This window comes from Triturus cristatus, chromosome 6 (assembly GCF_964204655.1).
Source record: "Triturus cristatus chromosome 6, aTriCri1.1, whole genome shotgun sequence".
Lineage (NCBI taxonomy): Eukaryota > Metazoa > Chordata > Amphibia > Caudata > Salamandridae > Triturus > Triturus cristatus.
Window position 1 is genome coordinate 1,483,190,655 of NC_140589.1, and position 19,079 is coordinate 1,483,209,733.

The 19,079-nt window shown below is 51.6% G+C and overlaps 1 protein-coding gene across 1 annotated transcript in view; it reads left to right on the forward strand.

The window, feature by feature from the left end:
- Positions 1-19,079, forward strand: part of EML6 (EMAP like 6) — an 884,002-nt gene that overhangs the window by 478,659 nt on the left and 386,264 nt on the right. Inside the window, exon 15 of the mRNA XM_085612599.1 lies at positions 4,323-4,428. Coding sequence (XP_085468725.1) covers positions 4,323-4,428 — 106 coding nt within the window. The remainder of the gene's footprint in view (positions 1-4,322; positions 4,429-19,079) is intronic.

Consider the following 19,079-nt stretch of genomic DNA (forward strand, 5'->3'; position numbering starts at 1 on the left):
TGACACTTACAATTATAAGTATAGGAACATGATATTGTGGTAAACGATATTTTGACGCAATATTTTTGTCAGCGATATTGTGTACCACAATACTGTATAATGGATCCATTCCACTGGCACCACTCTTTTCCACTCGCTCCACTGCGACTGATTTAGCAATATTGTTAAGGAATAATTATGTCATCCTGGAGGAGCGCTGGTGAAATTTTTCTCTCACCTAGGCAAGGAGGTAAAATCTTAGCAGTAACAAGCAGACTTACCACTGTACAAACCCTAGACTAACCCATTAATTTTAAACCATTAATTAATACACCTCCTCTTTTGCTTCTATAAGTTGCTTTATAACTATCAAATGTTTTATATAATTGGAAGTACAGTATTTTTATGTCTAAATGGGGTTCAAAGTCAGAGACTATAGCAATGAACCTCATCTACACTACAAGCTAGTCATATCTGTAACAGCAAATGGAGTTCTAAGAAATGTAGAGCGAAAACAAGATTTACATGTGAATGGGTGAAAGGTTTGCTCAGAATCTCAATCAATCAATCAAGGGTTTATAAAGCGTGCTACTCACACGTGAGGGTCTCAAGGAGCTGGGAGGTGAGGGGGTGCAACTCCGGATCAGTCAAAGAGCCAGGTCTTGAGGCTCTTCCTGAAGGTGTTCAGGGTGGGGGAGCGTCTGATGTTGACTGGGAGCTCGTTCCAGGTCTTGGCTGCAACATAGGAGAAGGCTCTTCCGCTTGCTCTGGTTCTGCCGATGCGTGGGGTCTCTGCCAAGGCGAGGTCGGCGGAGTGGAGGTTCCTTTTGGGTACGTGGAAGGAGACTCTTTCGTGGAGGTATTTGAGTCCGATGTTGTGGACGGATTTGTAGGTGTAGGTGTAGGTGAATAGCTTGAAGGTTACTCTCTTCTCGATGGGAGCCAGTGGAGGTCTCGCAGGTGCGGGGTCATTTGCTCGTGTCGTGGGGTTCCGAGGACGAGTCTGGCCGCTGTGTTCTGGATGGTTTGGAGCTTGTGTAGCAGGTTTTTGTTGATTCCAGCATAGAGGGCGTTACCGTAGTCCAGTCTACTAGTTACGAGTGCGTGGGTGACAGTCTTTCTGCATTCATGGAGAATCCACTTGAAGGTCTTTCAGTGGATGCGGAAGTAGGTGAAGCAGGTCGAGTCGACAGCATTGATCTGGCAGGTCATGGTGAGGGAGGAGTCTAGGATGATGCTGAGGTTCTGGACATGGTCCGTCGGCGTGGGAGGGTTTCCGAAAGCAGGGGGCACCACGACATGTCCCACACCGTGGGGAAGGGTCCAAGGACGAGGACCTCGGTCTTCTCTGAGTTCAGTTTCAGTTTTAGGCAGCTGTCACTCATCCAGGCTGCGACGTCTTTCATTCCTTCTTGGAAGCTGAGTCTGGTGTCTTTGGGGTTCTTCGTGAGAGAGAGGATGAGCTGGGTGTCATCGGCGTGAGATACTATGCTGAGCCATGCTGTCTGACGATGGCGGCTAAGGGGGGCCATTTAGATGTTGAAAAGCGTGGGGCTGAGCGAGGATCCTTGGGGTACTCAACAGTTGATCTCAGTAGGTGCCGGAGAGAAAAGGGCGGTTCCTCGTATATCGGCATCATGGAGTCTGGCTGCGAGAGTGCAGTGTGAGATGGTGTCAAAGGCCGCAGAGAGGTCTAGTAGGATGAGGGCCACAATGTGGCTCCCTGGTTGAGTAGCATGCGGATGTCATCGGCGGCAGTGAGGAGGGCTGTGGTTGCTGCGAAATCCAGACTGGGAGGAGTCGAGGATGGCGTTCCCTTCGATGAAGGTGGTCAGCTGGGCGTTGATGAACCTCTCGGTGACTTTGGCTGCGAAGGGAAGGAGATAGGCCGGTAGTTTTTCGGGTCCGGCAGGTCGGCCGAAGGTTTCTTGAGGAGGGGCATGACTTCTGCCTGCTTCCAGTCGTCGGGGAAGATGCTGGATTCGAGGGAGGCGTTGATGGTCCGGCCTAGTTCGGGAGCTATGGCGGCGGCAGCCCTGTGGTAGATGTGCGATGGGCAGGGGTCCGTGGGAGCTCCTGAGTGGGTGTTCTTCATGGTCTTGGTGGTGTCTTCGGTGGTAGTAGTTTTCCAGGTGGTGATGATCGGTTGGTTGTCGGTGGTGGAGAGGGTGGTGGTGTCAGGAGTCTGTTCGCTGAAGTTGTCCTACAGCGACTTGATTTTCAGGTGGAAGTAGGAGCCGAGCTTGTTGCAGAGGTCCTGGGATGGAGGGACGTCCGTGGCTTCACTGGGGGGTTTGGTGAACTGCTGTATGACGTTGAAGAGGTCTTTTGCATTGCTTGCGTTGGAGTGGATTTTGTTCTCGATAAAGGTCCTTTTGGTGGCTCTTATGCACTGGTGGTATTCTTTCATGGTGTTCCTGTAGTTGTTCTGGTCTTCGGTTGTTTTCTTGTTCTGCCAGAGTTTCTCGAGCTGTCTGCAGGAGCGCCTGGCTTCTTGGAGGTCGGTGGTGAACCAGGCTGCTTTCAGGGGGCTTTGATTGATGGGGTGGCGGAGGGGTGTGAGCTAGTTCTTTCGCTGTGGAGTTGGCATTGGTCGTTCCTGTGGGGAGGGGGGGGGGGTCATTTCTCACTTTGAGGAATGTAAGACATTCTGCCTATTAGCCATCTTTTTGGGCCCAAACCTACACACAGCTATTGCTGTCTAAGATATATTTTCTTCAATACAGTACACATATATAGATTTAAGATTTCAGATGTGTATGCTTATTGTTGATTAATTGAAATCATTACACAGGAAGAGAAAAACAAAAATTATAAAAACATGAAATTTAAAAACGTGTGTACTTTTGGACTACTCATGAATTAAAATAAATCAAAGCACAGAAATGTTAGTCAATACTGTGAACTTCCCCAGGCTTGCAGGATCGCTGAGGGATTGAATAGGCAGATCATATCAGCTAATGCTATAATAGGTCCTCTGTTTTTGAGGCAGAGGATTTTTGTTGCTTGAACCAAATGTGTTTCTTGGAAGAGCCAACAAGTAAATGCATCCACTGTTCAAGCATAAATCAACTGCACTACTGCAGCTCCACACCCCTTGTATGCAAAGAATAGAATTCGGCCAGAATTTACTTTGATCCACTATTTCTGGGCAGATACAGATTACATTTGTTGAATCTTTTTGGGCCATGTAAATATTCTGATCCATATATATGTAGGGTGGTCTTTGGGTAAGCCCATTGCTCATGGCTGGATGGCCTTCTTGTTTATCTCATGCACCTGCTGATTACTTGATAGCTTTCCATCCTATTCTTGTTTTTGTTCCTCCCAAGAAGCATAACTTGTTTACTATAATTTTGATTGGCTGGCTAGTTTACTTCCACTACCGACATGGATGACCATTTTCTCATTTTGCCTTTGCACTCCATGGGAACAAATTGCTTTCCTCACTCTCTGCACTGTGCTGCATTATTTTTCATTAATGAACCTTTTCTTCTTCTTCGTTTTGCAATGACTTGATAACAGCGCACTGCTACCAGGCTGCTCGTTTTACCCCAAAGCAACATTCTGTGTATACTTCCGACCACCATCTTGAAATGGTAAATAAAAGATACAGAAAAACAAATTCTGCAGTACATGCATGGTGGCCATCTTTGAATGAGTTTTCTTTTGGTGTAAGAAAATTCATTACAGATTGCCCGACACACTGTGTGAACACGTGCGTCAGATATTTATGGGAAAACAACAAGGTCTCACCAGTAGGTTTTATGGGAGAGACCGATTGGCTTTGTCAGTGCTTGTTTGCAATATGATGTATGTGAAAACAGCAAAGATGGACGAACTGCCAAAGGTTTTGCATTAACTTGCTGCGGTTAAAAACTGCCTACAGAAACAATGGTCTACTAATATGAAGATAATTGTGTGATGTCAGATCACTGGCGCATAGCATTGGTCTCTGTCCATGCAGAAAAGCACTTAGCAAATCCCAGTTATTTTATAATAAAAGCACCTGGATGCATTTATGTCGTTTTATTGCAAAAGTTTAAAGGCACTATATTGAAAGGTGTTATTATTACCTAACTGAAAGTTACCCATTTAGCTAATACTTTAGGGAGCCTCTCTAGATGACAACCTTTAGCCATGAAGTTGCACATAGATTCATAGATTTCTACATCAAATGTGTTGTTCTTTTATCAATCTTACCATTTGTTAGTGTTGTATCTGCTGCTTTATGAACATGCCTCTGGTTTAAGAAAGTCAGGTTAAAGTTATAAGTTGTTTACTATGTGTAAGTACTTATAACGTCTGTGTGAACAATTAATAATATAGTTAATCTGTTTTAGATTGGACGAGATGCTGCCATTCATGTGTGGGATACGCAGACGCTAAAATGTTTATCGCTTCTGAAAGGGCAACATCAAAGAGGAGTATGTGCACTGGATTTTTCAGGTATGCTATTTTACACAGCCAATCTCTCTTGAACTCTCCTAAACTCAATTCACTATCCACAGAAAATCTGGAGTAGCTCCTGTGTAGTTAATATGTAATTGTGTGATAGTATATTCAATACAACAGAGCTGAAATATATACAGAAACATTGTCCTTCAAGTTTAAGAATGCATAGTTCTTATTACTTAAAGTTAATGTTTGGCAGTGCAAAGTATTAAGCTCACCATGCTCAGCAGGCGGTCTGGGAAGCTCATGTTGGCACCGGGCATCTAAATAAGGGGGACCGTAGGGTTGGTGTGGATGCCAGAATGGGCTTTATGTTATGTTATATGAATTTGTAACGCGCACAGCTACTCATGTGTGTCCCCGCAAGGTGCCTAGCGAGGTATGGATAGTGAACTTCAAGAGAATAGATGTGTTTTCAGTTTCCTCTTAAACGCAACTGGGTCCTGAATGGTACGCAGGGCAAGGGGAAGGGCGTTCCAAGCAACTGCTGCCTTCACCACAAACGAGCTGCCCCCTAACCCCTGAAACTTGAAGCGAGGGACCTGAGCAAAACATAAGGATGAGGATCGCAGGGAGCGTGCAGGCGCATAGAAGGAGAGACGCCTCTGCAGGTAAAGAGGGTCGCATCCGTAAAGAGCACGGTGAGCCAGGACTAATAGTTTAAATTTAACTCTCTCCACCATGGGGAGCCAGTGGAGAGAGCGCAGCTGATGACGAACACTGTCCCTAGCCGAAATGCCCAATAGGAGTCTGGCTGCCGTATTTTGGACCACCTGCAACTTCTTCAGCAGGTAGCCAGGGATACCAGCATAAAGGGAATTGGCATAGTCCAGCCGAGACAGGATCAGCGCACAAGTGACCGTTTTCCTCGCCGCCTGGGGTAAGAGGGGGAGGAATCTTCTGAGGGTTTTGAGCAGGCCGAAGCAGCAGCCACCCAACTTCTTGATGTGTGTCGAAAAAGAAGGACCTTCCTCAAACCATAACCCCAGATGTTTTGCTGGCTTCCCTGACGAGGTGGGTAATGGAAACTCAAGAGGCCAGAGCTGCTCTCTAAAATTAGGGGGGAATTTACCAAACATCAGGATCTCTGACTTTTCTTCATTGCACTTAAGCTGCGCCTCTGCCAGCCATTTGAAGATTGAGGATAGGCAAAGTTGAACCGAAAGTAGAGTCCGCATCTTTGTCCCAGGTAAAAAACAGCTGAGTGTTGTCAGCATAAGCCATCACCTTGGCCCCCAGCTCCTCCGCCAAATATATCAGAGGAGTGACATAGATATTAGAAAGAAGGGGGCTATGGGAGGATCCCCGAGTGACTCCTGTAGTCACTGGCTGAGGGGAGGAGGAAGACGGTGGGAGCCAGATCTGCTCAGCCCGCCCCACTAGAAAGGACCGGAGCCAGCCCCACACATCACCCGACATATCAATCTTGGCCAGGTATGACAGGAGAAGTAAGTGCGGGACCATATTGAACGACGCCGAGAGGTCAAGCAAAATTAATACAGCTCTGCAGCTGGCGTCCAAGCACTCCCGGATGGCGTCCGCCACCTCAACCAGCACTGTTTCTGTACTGTGAGATGCCTGGAATCCTGATTGGGCTGGATGCAGGAGCTCCTCCCTCTCCACAAAATCCGTAAGCTGTTTATTAACCACCTTCTCACATACCTTCACCAAAGCAGGAAGGAGGGAGATAGGCCGGTAGTTCCCTGGACAGAGGGGGTCCAATGACAGCATTTTTAGGAGTGGCAGGATCTTAGCCTGCTTCCAGGCCCATGGTACCACCACTTTCTAGAGAGACAGGTTAATAATGGTATTCACTTCTGTTTTTATGACTCCTGCAACTGCTGCCAGTATCCAAGCAGGGCAGGGGTCCGAGGGTGAGCCAGATTTCAGACCCTTGAGAACTTTAAGACATTCCAATGGGTCAACTGGCCTAAATACCGACAGAGAGTGAGCTGGGTCAGCAGATTGACACTCCAAAAGTGCCTCAGTTCTGATGTCACCGGGAGTAAATGCTGCTTGGATAGCCCGGATCTTATCTCTGAAGCAACCAGCGAGAGTGTTACACCAGGTAGGTGAAGATGATGACACACTAGCTTGGGCCAGAGGGGACGTGAAGCTCTGAACGATAGCAAAACTTTCCTTAGAGCTGTTACTGGCAGATTCAATACGGGCCGAGTAGAATTGCCCTTTAGCCTGCGTAATAGCTGCATAGGGGGGCGTGGCCAAGATGGCGAGGTGAGCGGACGCCTTTCCAGCCGGCTCCCGCTCCGTTAGGCCCCAAGCCTAGCTGCTCTAACAGAATCTCCCCCTGCTCAGCGAAAGTACCGACAGCAGAGGCGGCGGAGCCCGGGTGAGAGCCGACAGAGGGTTCACGGCACCCAGGACGGCCCGGCGACGAGCGGCGCACCACTGCAGTTCAGGCACCACGAAGAGGCGGAGCATAGCGCCGTCGGCCAGAGGATCACGCGAATGCCTAGGCTCACTGGTGAGGCCGGAGGGGGCACAACAGAGGGACGCTGCCCCTTGCTGTGGAGTGCGGGGCTGATTGCGGGAGACGAGCGGCCACCCAACAGCCAGCGGAGGTGAGACGGCGCCCTGCGGACTGCGTGGCTCCGTCGCTCGCAGCCATGACACGCGAAGGTACAGGAGAACCCCCCGGAGGACAACAGCGGCTGGGGGCGGACACGGCGAGAACGAACCCCGGTGCCGGGACACGACGGGAGGTCTGCTGCGGTGGGGGCGCTGGTAGAAGCCCTCGATCATTCCCGCACAGTGGACCCCCCCGGTGAATAGTGGTGACGCCGGCGTCCCGGGGGCGCCTTCCGGCGGGGGAGGGCTGTCGGGCCACTGGGAGCGCTGCCACGGAGACGGGGCTGCCCGGAGGAGAAGAAAGCAGGAGCCCATTCGTAGGACCGCTTTGAGAGGACCCCCGACGGGGAGCCGGACACACAGGCCAGAGCGGGAGGCCTGCTCTCAGGGCCCGGGGGGTGACGCTACGGGAGGCGGCCGACTGCTCAGCGGGTGGAGCGGCGGTGGGGGCGCACCCCGACGACTCTCTCCCCTTCCTCTCCCCCCCTCTTCAAGCTTGCCAGGTACTGGTAACGGAACAGCTGGTGACCGGAGGCCCTGTCCACGGGGGGGGGGGGGGGGGGGGGGGGGCGGCGCAAGGAGAGCGGTGGCCCGGCAGACCCGGAGTCGGACCCCGGACGCAGACGGAAGCGCCACACGCTGGAGGGTCTCGAGGGGGCGAACTCCGGCCCGGCGCACAGGCCCGGGAGGCCCGCAGTACCGGGGGCGCGGAGTGGAACCGGCGGGGGGCCCTGACGAATTACAGGGGCGGACGCCACGGGAGGAAGACTCGTGACACCAAGGACGCAGACACCGCCGTGCCCCGGCGATCATGGCGGGCAACAAAGGAGGGAGGAAGGGGGAGCGCACTCTCCCCGAACTGCTAGGAAGACACCAACAGCGAGCGGACCGGGGGCAGCAGTCTCCCGGCTCCTCCGGAGGACAGCAGGGTGCCGGAGACGGAGAACCCCCCCATCACCAGGTCCTTTATGGAGTCCCTTTTCAGCTCTCTCCGAGAGGACTTTCAAACCTTGAAGAGCGAAGTAGCGGGTGAGGTGCGGGAGATGCGTCAAGAAGTAGATGGCTTGGGAGAACGAGTGGCCACGGTGGAGGACGCCGGACATAGAAGAGACGAGGAGTTTGAACAATTGCAACAAGAGGTGTTGCGCCTCAGGGACCAACAGATTGACCTCCAGGCGCACGCTGAGCATCTGAAAAACAGATCTCGAAGGAACAACATTAGGGTTCGCGGAATTCCATCCATGGCGGAGGGGGCGGACACAGCAAGTTATTTGCAGGCCCTGTTCCGGGAGATCCTGGGAGAGCCGGAGGAGTTCCCTATCCGGATTGACAGAGCGCATACAGTGGGACCCCAACGCAGAGCATCGGCGCCGCCCCCGGACATGCTGGCTTTCCTCCCAGACTTCCCGCTTAAAGAACGGATTATGACGGAGGCATGGAAGCGACAACCCCTAACCTTCCGAGGCCATCCAGTGGCCCTCTACCAGGATCTCTCTGCTATAACGCTCCAAAAACGAAAGGCATTCAATATTGCTACGGATTTCCTGAGGAGACCAGGAACGCCCTATACTTGGGGGCACCCCTTCCGGCTCATCTTCCGATGGAATGGCCCTATACACCATCTACGATCCCTGCAGGAGACTTGCGGGGTCCTGGGCATCGCTATCACGGATGACGAAGTAGACACGCAGCGACGGGGCCGCTCCCGGAGAGACAGCTGGCAGAGGGTGCCTGGGCGCCGCCCCCGCGACAGACCTGACTGGCCGGACTCAACCACCATCAGAGCCAGCATGGTGGACGTGGTGATGGAGGTGACCGGGAACACTGGTTCCAACGACGTCGCACTGACTGCAAGAGGCAACTCCGGGGGGAGATCAACACAGCTTCCTGAACATGCAGGTTTGGGGGTCGGGGCGGGTTGGGAGCGGGCGGGGAGGCAGTAGTGGCTGGACGTACGCTGGAATACTCCACCGAAGACCTGTTCCTGGGGGAGCAGGACTTGGACACTGATGTTTCCGGACTTGGGGGTGAGGAGAGAGGTGTTGGGGGCATTCTGCAGAAGGGGGGACGGGCAGATGACCGGGGGGTTCTCAGTAGAGCGCGGGGGAGGAGGAGGGAGGGAGGGGGGTTTAAGGGCAAAACGGGAGGGGGAAGGGGTAACCAGGGGAGGAGGGGAGGCAGTTCAGTGCGTGTCCGAGGATGCAATCGCCGTAGTGGCGTACACACCACAGTCCGTAGATTCTCAGGAGGCAGGGGCGGTCTGGTCGAGTCTCCAACATGACACCTACAACATTTAAAATTGTCACGCTCAATGTCAGGGGCCTTAATAACCCGATCAAACGACGGGCCGTACTATCCCTGCTAGAGAACACCCAGGCAGATATCTGCCTCCTACAGGAGACACACCTCCTGCCCCGGGACTGTCCCAGACTGCGATCCTCCGCTTTCCCTACACAATTCTACTCATCCTGCAACACTAAAACGGCGGGGGTAGCGATACTAGTGGCCCGGCACTTTAGAGGGGAAATACTTCACAAACAAACAGAACTGAAAGGTAGGCTCCTGGCCTATAGAGTCCTCGTGGCTGGTCTCACATTCACGATTGGGTCCATTTATAGCCCGAACGAACGGCAAGAACGCTTCCTCAGCTCGGCGCTGGAGGAGATCGCTGTTACGCAGGATAGGCACATTATCATAGGGGGCGACCTCAACATGGTCTTCGACGGCGCTGCCGATAGATCCGCCCAGTGCTCTCCACAGACGGGGGAATTCTCGAAGGAGTGTAAGGCACAACTAGCAGAGATGGGTTTGGGGGACCTCTGGCGGCACATGCACCATGCGGAACGGACCTATTCGTACTACTCACATGCGCACAAGACGTATGCACGGCTGGACCACTTTTTGGTCTCGGGACCGGTACGCGCTTTGGCCACGGAGGCAGACATGGGGGTGATTTCTGTGTCGGACCACGCCCCTGTGACAGCCACCTTCTGTTTACCGCCGGCCTCATACCCTCCTCGGGTCTGGCGTTTGCGAGACACACTGCTTAGTAGACGAGATGTGGTCCAGCAGGTGACGAAGGCGATACAGGAATATCTGTCCCATAATGAGACCCCTGACATGTCTCGGGCGACTCAATGGGCGGCTCTGAAAGCGGTACTTCGGGGGGAATTTATCGCAATTGCATCGGCAGATAACGCTAATAGGCGGGAGAAACGGGAGGAGCTCACGCAGAGGGTCCGCCAATTAGAACATATGCATGGCCGGACGGGCGCACCCCGGATCTGGCGGCAACTCCAAGGGGCGAGAAAGCTCCTGACGGCCCTGGATATGGATCGTGCGGAATATGCGGCACTGCGCCTCAAACATGTCTATTACACCGGAGGGGACAAGTGCGGTAGGTTGTTAGCGAGCAAGCTCAAAACCACCCGACAGAAACACACGGTGAAGGCGATCACCGATCCCACAGGGTCCACAGTTACAGAGGATGCTCACATAGCGGAACGTTTTCGCAGGTACTATGCTGACCTGTACGCTGGAGATCCTCCGGACGCCCTCGCAACGCAGCGGTATGATATCGGCTATAGCCCGTCTCAAACATGGTAAATCCCCAGGGCCGGACGGCTTCACGTCCCTCTTCTATAAAAAGTTTTGCACATTACTGGCGCCGATCCTCACGCGTCTGTTCAACACCTTCGCGACACCGGGCGCAATCCCACCAGATCTGCTGCGGGCATCCCTTGCGGTCATCCCCAAGCCGGGAAAGGACAGATCGCAATGTGGCTCCTACCGGCCGATATCTCTCCTAAATGTCGATCTTAAACTGTACACAGGGATCTTGGCGGCACGCCTGGCCCCCCTCTTGCCGGGACTCATCGACCCGGACCAGGCGGGCTTCGTTCCCGGAAGGCAAACGGTCGATAACACCAAGAGAATCACACACCTCATTGAGAAGGCGTCACGAATCCGGGGGGAGAGGATGTTATTTTTGGTGGATGCCGAAAAAGCGTTTGACCGCGTACACTGGCCGTACCTAGAACAGGTGCTGGAGAAGATGGGGGTGAGGGACAAATTTCGCCACATGATTTTTAACTGCTACAGATCCCCAACGGCCGTAGTAAGAGTCAACGGGTACAGCTCGAAGAGCTTCGACATTGAAAGAGGCACGAGACAGGGATGCCCGCTGTCACCCTTACTCTTCGCGCTATATATGGAACCCTTCGCACAGCGGATCCGGGATAACCCGGCGGTAAGAGGGGTGAAATTCGGTGGCTTTAGTCATGCCATCAGCCTATACACAGACGATGTGATACTCTCCTTAGACGACCCGCTCTCGGCTCTGCCGGCTTGCATTGACGAGTTGACCTGCTTCGCAGAGGTGGCAGGATTTAAGATGAATATGGGGAAATCAGTGGCCTTAGATCTCTCCCTAGCACCAGCGACCAGGACCCTCTTACAACATCGGGTCCCAATAGTCTGGTCTCGGGAGCCAGTGCTCTATCTGGGGGTCCTTCTGGCTCCGACCCTACCAGCAATGGTGCTGGCCAACTACACCGCCCTGGGCCGGAAAATACGGGAAGAACTGACGCGCTGGGACCGTGGCACCCTTTCGTTGCTGGGCAGAGTGGCAGCAGTCAAGATGACAATCCTGCCCCAGATCCTATATCTATTTCGGGCACTTCCGTTGCGCCCGCCGGCGGGCTGGCTCCGGCAGATGCAGTCGGAGCTGGGACGCTTCATCTGGCAGGGCAAGAAAACCAGAATGAGGAGAGCACTTTCATTGCTAGCACCGGAGGCGGGGGGCTTGGCATCCCGGACCTCCGCAAATACTTTTACGCAGCACAGTTGCGTTACCTGGTGGAGTGGAGCAGGTGGGAGTCGGACAAGCATTGGTTCTTCCAGGATCAGGCGGTGGCGGGGAGGCCTCTACAGGAGGTCCCATTTTTACGCAGAGCTCACCGACCCGCTAATTTATATGCCTCCTTTATCACCAGAGTGCAGCTCCAGGTCTGGGACGCCACAAATCTCACACACGGGCTGACTACGTTCCCCTCCCCGTTGACGCCCTTGACGGACAACCCAGACTTCACTCCGGGGACGGAGAGGGGTGCGTTCGTGCACTGGCGAGAGGCGGGATGCAGAGCTCTATGCCATCTATACAATGCGGAAGGGATTATCCCCTTCGCGGACCTCAGACAAGATTACGCATTGCCAGAATCCGAGAGGTTACGGTACCTGCAGGTTCGCCACTGGGCGCTGCACCCACAGGTGCGCAAGGCGGCGGACAGACGACTCCTCCCTTACGAACGCTGGCTGCTAACACGGACGTCCGACACTAAACTCATCAGCGACCTGTATGGATTCCTCCAGGTGCCCCCTTCGCACTTTTATAACCCGGGACGCGAGCGATGGGAGGGGGAGCTGGGTAGGACCCTGAGTCACGACGAATGGAGACAGGTAGCTTACAGAGCTAGGCACTCGGCATATCACACGGGCCTCACCGAAACTTTCACCAAAGTCTCCACATACTGGTACTACACCCCGGCATGTATACACGCTATGGATAGCAGCAAGGAGGACGCTTGTTGGAGGGGCTGTGGACAGATGGGAACACTGACACATATTCTGTGGGACTGCCCCCTGCTTGCCGCCTACTGGAAAGAAGTGATAGCTGAGGTAGACTCCCATTTCAAGACTGAGTTGCCGCGCTTTCCGGCCTATATCTTATTGGGCCTCCCCAACGGCCTGACGTACCCATTAAAATCCCGCAGAGGCAGGCAGATCGCCATAGCGTTGGGATCCGCCATTCAGAACATACTGGTACACTGGCGTACGCCCACACCCCCCACGATCACGGGCTGGTTGCATAGATTGTGGCACGTGTTAGGCATGGAAAACTGTCGTTGACAGTGTCAGGAGACACGGAGACATTTAATGACATCTGGCAGACTTTCCGATCCCTATTGACCACAGAGTTTAGAGAATTGACTTGCCCACGATACCTACGACTCCTGAGACTCACCACGCAGGAGGACTCCGCCCCTTGAAAGAGCCTGCTGACAGGGCTTGAAGGGCGGCCCCTGGAAAAGGCAATAAGACCTAACGGACTTCACGGGAAGCACGCACCGGACTGGGGTGGGGGGGGTAGGGAGCGAGGGTTGCGGGTCGGGGGACGGGGAGAGGGCGGGGGGAGTTGGGGCGGGATTTCGTTTTGTTTTCTGAGTATCACGACGGATTGCAGTCCTGAGGGGCGAACTCTAACCAACGGGCCAGATGTAGAGACCGGGCCCTGGTTCGCCAAGTTTAGACGCTTCTCTGAAGGGTGCCCTGCGGGCCCGATTGCACAGGATACACACTATGTCAGTTGCAGCCTTTCGAAATTCCTATAGTATGAGACGCGGCCGGCCCTGAGGGGTTGTAGGCGACATGCTGTGTTAACCTTGATCTACTCATGGGACCCGGTAGGAGTGATGATATGCCATTTAGTAACGAGCCGGCCCGCAGGGTTGTAGGCGGAAGCTGCTGATACTGTCGATGTTACTTTATTCATGTTAAAACTAATAAAAGAGTTAAACGTAATAGCTGCATAGTATATTTTCTGCTTATCTCTGAGCTTCCACTTGTCTGCCGAGCAATAGCCACGCCTCCGCCAGGCCCTCTCAAAGGTCTTACAGTCATGCTTCAAGGCTTTAAGGGCTGGGTTGAACCAGGGTTTGGACGGGGATTCCCTGGCCAACCTAGTGGGATGTTGTACGGCCACCGTAGCGACTGCATTAGAGACCCAGCTAGTAAACCCAGCCAGGCGTTCCTCAAGCTCCCCTACCAAGCTAGGCCTAGAAGCGTCCATGGCCAAATTGAGTTCAAGTGGATCAATTTTTCCAAAAGCTGATTTGTGACATGAATGCGCTAAAGGCTCAGCATTAGACACTTCCCACGAGAAGTGGATCATAAAATGGTCCGACCAGGTAACAGGGCAAGGCTCCCTTAATAAAATAGGGAAGTTAGTGCAGATAGGGTCAAGCATATGTCCAGCCTGGTGAGTAGGAAGGCTGACATGCTGGTCCAGCTGAGCCAGGTATAAAGTATCCAGCAAGTCACGTGCATCCTTACTGTCTGCTCGATCCAGATGGACATTAAGATCACCCAGGACCATATAGTGGACAAATCTGACCACCCTGGTGACTACAGCGTCTCCCCAAGCCTGTAGAAAGGGTCCCACTGGGCCGGGGGGCCTATAGATTAAGGAGCCTCCTAGGGTAAAATGGGCTGAGAAGCGAATACTGAAGTCAAGAGCTTCGCAGCCTCCCCACAAAGTGGCATCCCCCCTGCAAAGATCCCACTTGTTTTTATAAATAATAGCAACACTGCCCCCTCTCCCCTACCGGGCGATCAGCTCTAGAATTCTTATAGCCTACTGGTGTGGCGAAAGTTACAATCGGATCTGAAGAGGGATCCGGCCAGGTTTCAGTCAAAAACAGCAGGTCAAGTGAGTTGTCCTCTAGAAGGTCTAAGACATCTGCATGATGTTTCCTAAGAGAAAGAGCATTGATCATGGCTGCCCGAATAGGGGGGACCCTAGGCCACTGGTCAGGGGGATTACCGTTGTTATCTACAGGATCAAGCCCCAGGCGCAGCTGAAAACCACAGGAGTGACAAGCATGTTTAGGAACTTCAACCACATCCCAGCTCCCAGAATGGCAATGAGGAGTAGAGTCAAGGGCCCATAAAGCGGCCGCAGTGTAACTCTGTCTAATCTCAGTAGAATCACGGGCAGCATAACTGGCGCTGGCTGATTCCGGGACGCTGACGGGCGCAGACGGGCTTGCCTTAAGTGTGCCAGCGGCGCACCCGCTGCGCGCATGAAAATAGCCCATGTGCCTGAACAACTAGAAAGCCAACTCCCAAAGATGGCGGTTCTTTGTGGCACCACGGGTGACCAGGAAATGTGCAACAGAAGCAACAGCTTCCATTCCAATCGGCCAGGAGCAAGGTAAAATATGTGGAAACAAGCTTTGAAATTTAAAAATGCGGGTATGCTGAAAGAATAGTTAAAAATCAGTACAGACTCCCCACAGTAGCAGCATTCAGCTCAATAAAGTGCGTAACGAAGAGCAGAGAACCCCTAAGCCGCTCACCGCCGCGCAACACGCATGGAAATAGCCCCGTGTGCCTGAAGAACTAGAAAGCCAACTCCCCAAGATGGCGGGTCTTCGTGGCACCACAGGTGACCAGGAAGTGTGCAACAGAAGCAACAGCTTCCGTTTAAATCTGCCAGGAGCAAGGTAAAATATGTGCAAACAAGCTTTGAAATTTTAAAATGCGGGTATGCGGACAGAATAGTTAAAAATCAGTACAGACTCCCCACAGTAGCAGCATTCAGCTCAATAAAGTGCGTAACGAAGAGCAGAGAACCCCTAAGGCTCTCACCTCCGTGCAGTGTGCATGGAAATAGCCCCGTGTGCCTGAAGAACTAGAAAGCCAACTCCCCAAGATGGTGGTTCTTCATGGCACCACGGGTGACCAGGAAGTGTGCAACAGAAGCAACAGCTTCTGTTCCAATCGGCCAGGAGCAAGGTAAAATATGTGCAACCAAGCTTTGAAATTGTAAAATGCGGGTATGCGGACAGAATAGTTAAAAATCTGTACAGACTCCCCACAGTGGCAGCATTCAGCTCAATAAAGTGCGTAACGAAGAGCAGAGAACCCCTAAAGCGCTCACATCCACGCAGCACGCATGGAAATAGCCCTGTGTGCCTGAAGAACTAGAAAGCCAACTCCCCAAGATGGCGGCTCTTCGTGGCACCCCGGGTGACCAGGAAGTGTGCAACAGAAGCAACAGCTTCCGTTCCAATCGGCCAGGAGCAAGGTAAAATATGTGCAAACAAGCTTTGAAATTTTAAAATGCGGGTATGCGGACAGAATAGTTAAAAATCAGTACAGACTCCCCACAGTAGCAGCATTCAGCTCAATAAAGTGCATAACAAAGAGCAGAGAACCTCTAAGACGCTCACCTCCGCGCAGCGCGCATGAAAATAGCCCCGTGTGCCTGAAGAACTAGAAAGCCAACTCCCCAAGATGGCGGTTCTTCATAGCACCACGGGTGACCAGGAAGTGTGCAACTGAAGCAACGGCTTCCGTTCCAATCGGCCAGGAGCAAGGTAAAATATGTGCAAACAAGCTTTGAAATTTGAAAATGCGGGTATGAGGACAGAATAGTTCAAAATCAGTACAGACTCCCCACAGTAGCAGCATTCAGCTCAATAAAGTCCGTAACGAAGAGCAGAGAACTCCTAAGGCCCTTTATGCCCCAGGCCAAGCACTTTCCAGGGCCCCAATCTCCGAAGCAACTTGAATTTATGGATTTAATTGTAAGCAAGACTTCCATCTTCATTAATGATACCAAACCATAGATGGCGCAGAGACCATGATTTCGCTTTTCATGAGGTAATGTTTTTTAAATATTTGAAACACATGCGACTTGTCGCACCTGGCCAAAACAGAAGAACAATCAAGGTGGCCCACATTATATTTTGGCCCACTAACATTTGACAATCCTAAGTTGCCAGTCTGAGTAAAAGAAGTAATAACTAATGCAGTGACAGATCTTTAATTCCTGTACAAAGAGATTAATCCGTAGAAATGTAGTCTGTAGTGTCCTTGCCAGGAAGTAGAGAGTAGAAAGAGAGTACTTTTTAAACAAACCAATGAGATTTTGGAAATAAATCTATCCAGTGTCTCTGGAATAATTTATGGTACCTCTTATTGAAGTTATTTGCAAAGTAGTTGGTCTGTGCAGCTTCCAGATCATATTTAAAGACTCTGGGCCTTATTTATGAGGCATTGCGACTGTTTTGCGCTTCTGTTGCGTCACTTTTTGTGACGCATTGGCGGCGTAAAATATGCCTCTTGTTGCACCCTATTTACAAAGTGACGCATCTAAGCAGATGCGTCACTTTGTAAACACCTGCGCTATTATAATGAATGCAGGGTGGGCGTTCCCACGTAAGCCTCGTAGAAGTGACACAGTGAAATCTACGAAATTTCACTGCGCCACTTCTAGGGTGCAAATGCGTCAATATCTTACGCCTGCCTCACAGCAGGCGTAAAACTGACGCAGGCCCTTTCACTTGTGGCTTGCCCCATGTGAAAGGACACATTGCTGGAGTTGCGTCACTTTTGTGACACACTCCAGCAATGCGTCACTTTTACGCCTACAGATACGTCAGAAATACTGACGTATCTGTAACTCCTTGCGACATGATGTGTCATACAGTAAATATGACGCATCCATCATGTCGCAAGGAGGACACACTAAGAAGTGACGCATCACTGCTTTCATGCAGCGATGAGTCACTTCTCATAAATGAGGCCCTCTGTTTGTATAATAATGTGCAGTGCTCTGAAAGAGGTGTTCTTTTCCTAAATCCCCATAACCACAAAATTCAATATAAGGATATAGAACATTCTCTAAGACCATGAAAGCTATTTAGTTGATAGTGTAGTAAACCAGTATGCACTTTTTTAGAAACTTGCTAACATTTTGCATATAAAAAGCCCTGATGTAAACATGCATTGTAGACTGTTAGCCTGCTGCCGAGGGCTACACCAGTTGTTAAAGGGCCTGAACCCGAGTTATATGCGTGGGCCTTTAACGAGAGCTCAAGGCAGAAGGACTAAAAGGGTATTCCCACTAAAGATAGAATGTTCTAAATTAACCAGCATTAGCAAAGCAGGGCAAGCAACACTACACAGGAGGGGGTGGATGGCAGGTGAGGAGAAGGTAAATATAAAGGCTTTTAGTATTTGCTAAAACGTTCCTCACACTTTACATAAATGTTACCAGCCTTGTGGTTAGCTGCATCACATTACCCCAACTAGAACAGTCTCTTAGAGACAGCGCTTGTGTTGTCTAGCCGCAACCTAAAAGGGGGTTAAAACACAGAAACTAGGAAACTGTGGTTCACTTAAACATGTCCAAGGCACTTAAAAAGACGTGACAGTCAATCAGCAGCCTGTAGTTTAAGGGTTTTATTACGAGTAGGGTGGTCCTAAGACTGCCGTACTCGTGGTAGCTGTCCGACCACCGCCACCACTGCATGTCTGCCTGCAGTATTACGAGTGTGGCGGTCGAACAGATGCGTTCACCGGAATCCAGGATCAGGGGCACGAATATGCTGTCAGTGCTGCTGCTGCACCGCCAAGCATATTCTGAGTTGCTTTTCCACTGCCTAGTTCATGATGGTGAGCCTGCCATGAAAAGGGTGGCGGAGATGCAACTATGGGGGGCCTTAACAATGCTCCTTGCCCCCTCTGGACCTGGGGGGTGCATGCAGGGGGCACATGTTGTGCCCCTCTGGAGTTGCGCCCCTGTTCCCGCACAGAGTGGCATATGCGACATAGTGCGTGCCACACTGTGCAGGAACATGCTGCATGCACTGTCACAGCGGTGGTCTGCTGTTAAGGCTCTCCTATGAGCCTAACACAGCCACTGTGAGACCCACGCAGCACCATCCACCCAACCTGGAATAAACTCATAATCCAGCGTGCCCACCACGGACTTGGTGGTCCTCCTGCAAGCGCAGTGGTGGTGGTGTTGCAGGAGGACCGCCAAACTCGTAATTAGGCCCTATATAATCTCACTAGATAAAACATGCATATAGAATGTGCATTGAAACAACAAGGTTCTCAAAGAAACCTCAAAACACATATACTGAATAAATCCGATTGGATATAACACGGTATAACCCTAGAGGTGGAGCAAATCAACCACGCTCACAAAAGTGTTAAAGACCTAGAAACTTGAAAACGATGGCTTGCTTGATTTTGTGGTAAAAAGGGGAAACCTGATTAGCTTTCCTGTCACTTGAACAGACATGACAGTCACTCACCAAATGTTAATGTAAATATATTATATAGTGAGAATAGACCTAAAGGAATGACTCAATACATTGATGTGAACGAAAAATCTTACCAGTTGTTTTTTGGAGTTGAGTGATTCAGCCGTACTACTTCCTTGCCGCGTTTAGAGATAACGAAGTCCATCATAGGAGTCCCGT